The sequence below is a fragment of the Mustela lutreola genome, chromosome 4, assembly GCF_030435805.1.
Source record: "Mustela lutreola isolate mMusLut2 chromosome 4, mMusLut2.pri, whole genome shotgun sequence".
In the NCBI taxonomy this organism is placed as follows: domain Eukaryota; kingdom Metazoa; phylum Chordata; class Mammalia; order Carnivora; family Mustelidae; genus Mustela; species Mustela lutreola.
Window position 1 is genome coordinate 197,146,853 of NC_081293.1, and position 8,346 is coordinate 197,155,198.

Below are 8,346 nucleotides of genomic sequence, written 5' to 3' on the forward strand. Positions count from 1 at the left end.
AGGTGTTACCCAGGGTGAACAGCGGGAGCTCTCGATGACTCACCTTCTCCACTGGTCTCAGCGGGGGACCTGGGGCTCGGGGCGGGGCATGGCAAACGGAGCAACTCCACCCTCACAGTCCACCTGGACTGTGGGGTTCAAGTTCTCTTCCACAGGAATCCTGAGGAAGTGGCCAGCCTGAAGGGGCCCTTCCTGGTGGGGACCCCTTTCCTCTACTGGGAACAGGACGCAAGATGTGTGGTAAGGAGGGGATGGGAGCCTGCGTGGCCGGTCAAGAGGCAAACTGGGGGTGGGCAGGGGACCCCAGGATCACAGAGTGTGGGGGGTTTGGAAAGCAGGACCGGGGGCTTGAGCCAATGGTCAGAATTCTTGGGAACAATTCATACTGCTGCGGTCCCCGATCCCTCCTCCAGTCAGGGGCCTCGGTCCAGGTGCCATGGGGAATAGACAGGCGTCTTTGGGACCCATCTCCATAAAAGTGTCCACGAGCCCAGTGGCCCTGAGTCCCCAGAAGCCCAGGCCACAGGAGAGGACCCATGTGGAAGGAGCATCTCCATCTCCATTTGAACAGCCAGAGTCAGTCCAGGCTGCACACCATTCTGGTGTGCAGGTGGGGCGGCGGGGGTGGGGGCTGCAGGAAGGGGGAAGGAGTTACCCGTCCCACTTCTAGGGTCCAGCAGGTTCCCATCCTCTCATGGGGGAGGGGAGACCGGACACTGAAGTGTGGGTGGGGAAGTGTCTTGAGTAAGGACCCTCTTGTTCCTGGAAACCCCCCTACCTTCCAGGACAGGCTCCTCCCTGACCCCCCCTCCGGGGCAGTGCTCCCTTCCATTGAACTCACCCCCCAACAGGATGGACCCGGTGTCCTGGAGAGGGCCCAGGCCATAAAGTGTTTCCATGGATTCACCCAGAGGGGAGAAAGGAGCCCAGCCCCTGGGTCTGCCCAGCCCCGGGAGCAGGCTGGGGACTGGAGTGATGCTCCACATTCCGGCTCCTTCCACGTCTCCTCCTCCATTCCGTTCTGAGTCCACGTGTTCGAGCTTCTTCCAAGCCCCCGGTACAGGACGCAAAGGGCAATGTGTCTCTCAGGTCCGGCCCATCCTTCCAGAGGGGCCTTCCCAGGAAACCCCTAAGCCAAGATCAGCCAGAGAGGCAGACTCGTGAACCCTGGGTCAGGCTCTTGGCTGCGGAGAAGACCACATGGCCTGGCAGCCCCGAGTTGCTGAGTCAGGGAGAGGCAGAGCCAGGAGGGAGTGGCGGGCCCTTCCCCCACCCCCCCCCATTTCTCTCCCCTTCACCCTGGCTGGTCCAGGCTCCGGGCCAGAGGACCCCCTGAAGCTTGCTTGGGGACCACAGGCTCCCCCTTCCCCATTCAGAGCATGGGCTTTTCACAGTGAAAGGGAAGTGTTCGACTCCATAACGTTTAGATGCCTTCCAGCTCTCACGTTCCCCAGGGGGTGCCTCACAGCGCCCCCCCCCCCCCCCCCCCGCTGCTGTCCTTCTGGGCCCCCTAGGCCCCCCACGCTGTGTTGTGGTCGCCTCCTGCCCAGGGCCTGGGGGGGCGGGGCATCGGCTGCCCGGCGGCAGGGAGGGGCGGGAAATCACTCAGGCCAGCTCAGCTCTGGTTTCTCTGATTTTTATTCCCTAGGGTCTGAGCCCCAGGGGGGCTGGAAGGGGCTGCGCCCAGGCACGCCCGGGGCCTGCGGGCTGGAAGTAGTTAGAAGTAGTTGACCACTCTGCGGAGGGACTGGATGCGGGCGTTGTGGGCCTCCCAGTCGGAGCAGCTGCGGAAGTCCCCCCGCTCCACTAGGTACATGCGGCCCCGGTAGTTGGGCTCCTCGTACAGGACCCACCTGGTGTCAGAGGGAGGCCGCTGACCACTGACCGCGGGCCGGCTGAGCGCAGGATCCCTCCCTTCCTGGCCCGGAGAGGAGACCTGCCCGCCCCCAGGGTCTGGCGCCAGAGAGGTGCAGAGGGGGGCAGGGAGCGGATCACAGCTGCCCCCCAACCCCCCACAGGGACTCCCAGCCCACTTGTCACACCCGCCTTTCCTCAGCCAGGCCTCTCCTCCTCACTTTTGAGGCTCCCTTTCTGTTTCTCCACCATGGGAAGCGAAGCGGGGCTACAGGCCTCGGATCTGGCTGCTGGGGTCCCTCGGGGCCCAGGCCGTGGGGTGCTCTGACTTAGCAGCTAACCCCTACCGTGGCCCTGAGAGTTCTTCCCCTCCCACCCCAAAGCTCTCTGCGGTTGATGGAACTTTCTCTCCACTGAGACACGCTCAGAAATTACAGTGCATCCGGCCCGAGGCCACACAGCCCCCTGAGTGAGTGAGTGAGTGAGTGAGTGGTCTGCTTGGGACAGCTTGCCCAGCAATCCCCTCTGCTGTCACCCCCTCTCCTGTCACCGTGGGGCCGTCTTCTCCATCCGGACTCCACCTCCGGTGCCTGGTGCGTCTACACGAGGGTCAGGAGTCAGGGAGGGCAGGAGAGGCCCGGGTGTGTGAGCTCCAGGGTCCTTCAGGGCCGACCTGGTTTATCCTGGCCTTCCACACCCCCTGGCCTCCCTGCGCCCTGACCTCCACTGGACCCCAACTGCCCCCCTCCCGTGCCCCCAATCTCCCCACACGCACGGGCTGGGCCTCCTCAATAAGCTTCTCCTCCTGGCCTTCCTTCTGTGACTTTGGGGCAGGAATGGGCAGGAAGAGGAAGGGAGCCGTGGGGTGGGGGTGGGGGGAGGTGGGGGGCAAAGCCCACCCACAGCGCAGGGACTGTGCCCTTAGCCGGCAGGAAGTACCCTCTGGGACCCTCTGGGACCCTCTGTGTGTGGGGACAGGTCAATCCTGGGCTGACTCCGGAACCGAGCAGAGGGAACTCCTGAGTCTGCGAGGCAGTAGGGACACCGCCCGGAGGGCCCCATCACACCCTAGGAAGGCCCTGGAGGAGGTCACATCCAGACCTTCTGGCAGTTCCTCCTTGCCAAAGGCTTACTCTTTTCTCTCTCTCTTTCTCTCTCTCTTTCTCTCTCTCTAACTAATTAAAGTCACGGGAGGCAAAGGCGGAGAAGAGCAGAGCCTGGGTCCGAACGAAGGGCTGGGCACATGCAGCCGGTGAGGCTCCATCTCCTCTTGGGCAAACCGAGGCCTGTAGGAGACCCCGTGCCCCTGCGGTTGTAACTCTAAGCTCCTGCCTTCCCACTGTTTTTTCTCAAGAGGCCCCGAGGGTTCCCCGGTGGGTGCAGGGTGACAGCGACGGTCTCAGGATGCAAAGGTGGATTTTGGCCTCCTGAGACACAAGCTGGCCGGCAGTTTTCCAGGCAAATGGTGGTTCTGGAATTCGACCCCCCAGATCCCCAACTACTGTCAACTTAGGGCAAACGGGGTTTCCGAGAGGCGGAGAAAGGCAGACGTGACGGAATGAATCCTGATGGAACCAGAATGACAGAGACGGTAGGAGAGGAGCAGGGCCGCCTGGGGCTCTGGGTCAGGCTGCCCCAGGGACAGGGAGTCCGGTTCTTCCTCGGGCTCAGCCACTCTCTTCATTTAGCCCCTCCTGTGACCACCCTCTTGAACCTGTTGTGGCCTTCCCTGACCCTAACCTCAGACACACAGGCAGCAGCTGGACCCCTAAGCTGCCAAGACGGGGGCCGTGATCCTGGGGGCCGAGCGGGGCTCTTCCGCAGACGGGATGGGGCTGAGGTCTCGGGGCCTCTCTGCTCTAGACCAGGGGCACCAACCTGAAGCCAAACGCCTGGCTGCAGTCCCAGCCGCGCCACTCACAAGCGGGGCAAGGTCACCCTCTAGCCTCAGCTCGGGGCCCGGCATGGCTGAGCACGGTGGGTACACAGGCTGCCCACGCCCAGCTGATGGAAGGAAGCAAGCGAGCAGGGGCCAACAGAAGCCAGGCTAGCCCGGGGTTTTGATGACCTTCCTGCAGGAGGGCAGACAATATGACCTTCCTCTATGCCTGGGCCAAGCCTCCCCCACCTCCTGGCCACAGTCTGTCCACCAGGAGTGAGTGCCCCCATGATGTCCATCTCCCTGGGAGGCCTGCGGGGTGGGGCTCTGCCCTCTGTGCTCGCCTGGGGTAGAGGAGGCAGCTGAGGGAGGAAATGGGCCTGGGGGGTGGGGGGCGCTGCCCACACTCAGCTTGTGCAGGGCCCCGCCAGCCTGTACTCACGCTCCGTCCCCGTACACCTTGATGGCGTTGACGCAGTTCTTGGACCAGCCCTGGCTCTGCAGGAAGGGGCAGTCTTCCTGGAACTCCAGGCACTGGCCGGTGAAGTTGCAGCCTTCGAAGATTTCCAGGCGGAAGTTCTCCCCATGCTGTGGGCCCCGCGGGAGCGGAGGGAGGAAAGAAGGCAAAAGGCACTGAGTCTCCCTCCCTACGTGGACACCCACGCGGCCAGGGACTCAAGAAGCCCTGGGCCGGGGCAGGCAGTGAGAGCCCGCCACCCCGGCACCAGCGTCAACAAGGCACTCCGCTTTTTCTGGTGCGTGGATGAAAAGGGTCTATTACTTTACAAACTTTTCCAAGCCCCTGAACCAGTCCAAGCTCCTCTTAAGTCAACTCAAGAATCCAAGGGTTAGAGAGGGCCAGATGGATGCCTGGGAGATAGTGGCCGTGCTCTGACCAGGACCCAGACCACTGGGTTTCCTTCTGGTGCTGGCACTGGGGGACCCCTGCCCCAGCTGCCCCAACGCATTCCTCTGCCCTTCATTTCCACCCTGGGGCTGCAGGCCAGGGGCAAGCCTTTCTTTTTTTATTTTTTTATTTTTTAAGATTTATTTATTTATTTATTTGACAGAGAGAGATCACAAGTAGGCAGAGAGGCAGGCAGAGAGAGAGGAGGAAGCAGTTTCCCCGCTGAGCAGAGAGCCCGATGCGGGGCTCAATCCCAGGACCCTGGGATCACGACCTGAGCCGAAGGCAGATGCTTGAACCCAGTGAGCCACCCAAGCGCCCCCAGGGGCAAGCCTTTAAATGATAATATTTTACAAACTGTAATAGAACCTTTTATTAAAACATGAAGCCAAAAATCTAAAACAAATAACAGAAATCTCATTTGCTGAAATCCCTGCGGGCTCACTGTGATGACGGTATATAGGGCCCTAGAAGATTCTTTGCATTTCCAAAAGTCAGAGGAGGGCCAGCTCCCGACCAGCTCTGGGTGCGGCCGGGGATGGAGCCACATCACAGCTGGCCCCAAGGATAGCTCTTAGAAGAGCATTTGAAAAATACGCAGGATAGTTTTCATAGAAATCGCATTCTGCAAGACCCAGAGCCAGCCCTGTTAATTCCTGTTTCCAAATGTCTACAGCCTGGTGGAAATACTAAGAAAGCATTCTCAACAATTTGAGATGCCAAAGCCCAGCTGGTTTTATAACTCGGTAGAAGAGCAACCCCTCCCCCCACGCCCATGAGGCACCCTCCCCGGGCTTCCTTGGATGTTCACTGGCACTGCCTGGCCCCTACGTCCAGGGAAAGATCTTTCCCCAGACACACGGCTGAGACGCTGAGAGTCTGGTTCGGGAAGCAGCCATCTCCCTGATCATGTGGGCCTCCCAGCGGCTCAGCAGGCACTTGTAACTTGGGAGAATCCAAAAGAATGGGAATGCTGGTTCCTCGAACCTTACCCCCCCACCCCGTAAGGGCAGCTAGACACGAACATTCCTTCACCACGGGTAGGGACACCCCTCACGTCCAAAGTCTCTTAGAAAGTGCTCCAGGATGACCCGCACGAGTAGATAACGGGCCCAGATCAGCCTGGCTTTAGCTAAATTCTCCCCATCTGGTTGTAAATCCAAACTTCTAATATGGTTCCGTTCCATGCCTTCCCACACTCGGGTGTGTGTGTGGGGGGGAGGCGGGTCTGCATGGGGGCATCTCTCCATCTTCAACATCCAATGGCCTCGTCAGATCTTAAAGTTGGGAAGGCCGCGCTCCCAGATTTTTTTGTCCCACGTCTGAGCAGCACAGACCCTCAGGGGCTCTGGCAGGAAGCCCCTGGCCGGAGACCGACTCACCATCCCGATGGGGCGGCAGGAGCCCATGTGGTCGTTGTGGCCGTTCCAGCGGAGGAAGTCGGGGTAGTCCCCGTGCTCCAGGATGAACTGCTGGCCCCGGAAGTCGGGGTGATCGAAGCAGACCCAGGCACCGCTCTCCACCCGGATGGAGTTCACCCGGTTCATAAAGCCTCGGTCCTGGAAGTTGTCACAGTCCCCGTAGACCTCCAGCTTCCTCCCGGTGAAGTGCTTGCCCTCATAGAGGATGATCTAGAAAGGCCAGGTTAGAGGGCTCGAGGTCAGAGCGTTCTGTCCTTTCAGGCTTGGGAGCAAACACCTGGCGTCCAACACCCTCAACTAAACCCTGATTCCCAGGCTCGCCAACTCCGTTAGCAGGGTGAAGGAATGAAGGGAAGGCGGGTTGAGGTCAGACCCAGGACCTGGCCCTCCCCACGCCGGGAGGGGGGGTCATGGTTGAGCAGATAAATTTCAGTGGCTATCTGGGGGTAGGGACTCCCCTTCATCCCTGGGCCCATGTGAAAACAGGCTCTTTTCAAACGCCCACTGCATTTTTTAAAAAAGATTTTTATTTATTTATTTGACAGAGAGACAGAGATCACAAGTAGGCAGAGAGAGGGCAGAGAGAGAGGGGAAGCAGGCTCCCTGCTGAGCAGAAAGCCCGATGCAGGGCTCAACTGCAGGACCCTGAGATCATGACCTGAGTTGAAGGCAGAGGCTCCATCCACTGAGCCACCCAGGCGCCCCCCCACCAACTGTATTTTTTTAAAAAAGATTTATTTGAAAGAGAGAGAGAGAGAGAGAGAGAGAATGCAGGAGCAGGGGGAGGGGCAGAGGGAGAAGCAGGTTCCCACCTGAGCAGGGAGTCTGATGTGGAGGGCTTGAGCCCAGGCTGAGCCGGAGGCAGACACTTCACCGACTGAGGCCCCCAGGCACCACCCCCACTGCATTTTTTCAACTTAGTCTTTGTTCGTTGTTAAATCATAACATCCAAGGAAGTGTTTTTAGAAGAAAGCATTTCACCCACAACTCCACCATCATAACCAAACACTGAATTTTCAGAAAGGTTCCAGGGACGGGGCCCCTTAGTGGGAAAGTCTGAGCGAGCGCAACAGAGACAAGTGAGGGCGCGGCGCAGGGCTTCATGGCTACACGGGGGCATTTTCAACGTAACTCATCCTGTTGTTGGCTGGGCTCCTCCCCCCGTGTCAGGCTTGCGTCACAGCTGGAGCATCGCCAGCTCAGTGTTCGGTCCAGTGTCCTACGGCAGTACGGCGCTGACAGGTTCCCCTTGTCCCTAAACTACACAACACGACCTCCCGGGTCCCGAAGTTCACTTTCTGCCACGGAGTGTGAAATTCAACCACACAATAACTCTTGGGGTTTCTAGAATTCCTCCTAGAAGGGCCCTGGCAAAGTACAAATAACGGTGCCTGGTGGCTGGTAACTGCTGCCATCGCTGGCCAGGTCACCCTCACAGTCCAGGTCACGGTCACCGTCTTGGATGACTACCCTTCTACATCCTCACCCTCCCGCCCCCCAGAAGCTCTGAGAGCCAGGACATGACTTCCCAGCTCCCAGGGTCCCTCTGGGTCCCACAGGGAGGGTGCACAGGGGCATGATGGCCTCTTGGGGTTGTTGGTTACTGAAGCCGGACCAAGCCAGTGCAGACTGAGTAATGCTTTCCCCACCGACCCTGAACTTGGCCCCTGGCCACCAAAGGTTGCAACAAATCTGCTAGGAGAGGGAGCAGAGAATGGGGGGCGGAGGTCTGAATTTGCCACCTTCCTGCACCACTCCTGGGCGATGGCCCAGAGAAATTCAGGGGGAACGGGTCGCCCCGGGATTCCAAGATCCCTCAGACCGCCCCGAGCCAGTGCTGGAGGCGGTGGAGACGGGACCGTGCCACCCCCACGCCACAGAGGCCAGGCCGCCCGGGGTGGGCAGGCAGTTTTGCCAGTTCTGCTGGGGTCTGTCAGAGGCACAGGGGCCTCCAGTAACAGTCCAGCCCCTGCCTCCCGAGGCCCCCGGGCAGCGCCAGGCGGCGGGTGTCGGGCCGCGCGCGGGCTGCGTCCGTTACCGTCTGGCCGGCCGGGAGGGCCCCACTCACCTTTCCCGAGCGCTGCGCCATGGTGTGCCCGCCCCGCCGGCGGCCAGCCCCTATATAGCCGGCGGCAGCCCTGCTGGCTCAGCGCCGCCCGGGACAAAAGATTTGCTGGCGGGCGCGTTAGTGCTGGTCCAGCGCCCTAAGCCCGCAAGGGGCCGCCCCGCCCCGGCCGCAGCACCGAACCCCCGGCGCCGCGAGCCCTCCCCGGGGTCAGCCGGGT

General features: G+C 60.6%; 1 protein-coding gene across 1 annotated transcript; it reads right to left on the reverse strand.

Moving 5' to 3' along the window:
* Positions 1 to 1,620: 1,620 nt before the first annotated feature.
* Positions 1,621 to 8,346, reverse strand: CRYGN (crystallin gamma N). Its single transcript, XM_059172297.1, has 4 exons — positions 8,130 to 8,346; positions 6,023 to 6,271; positions 4,176 to 4,321; positions 1,621 to 1,853 (listed from the first exon to the last, which is right to left on the reverse strand). Exons 1-4 carry the CDS (start codon positions 8,148 to 8,150, stop codon positions 1,718 to 1,720), a joined length of 552 nt encoding a protein of 183 aa, XP_059028280.1. The 5' UTR covers positions 8,151 to 8,346; the 3' UTR covers positions 1,621 to 1,717.

What these genes read in the sequence shown, in the direction of transcription:
- CRYGN (XM_059172297.1), bottom strand. Translation starts at nt 8,150, where the DNA reads ATGGCGCAGCGCTCGGGAAAG. An exon ending in TGGCGCAGCGCTCGGGAAAG is followed by an intron (nt 6,272 to 8,129) that starts GTGAGTGGGGCC and finishes TGGCCTTTCTAG; the next exon opens with ATCATCCTCTATGAGGGCAA. An exon ending in AAGGTGTACGGGGACGGAGC is followed by an intron (nt 1,854 to 4,175) that starts GTGAGTACAGGC and finishes CTCTGACACCAG; the next exon opens with GTGGGTCCTGTACGAGGAGC.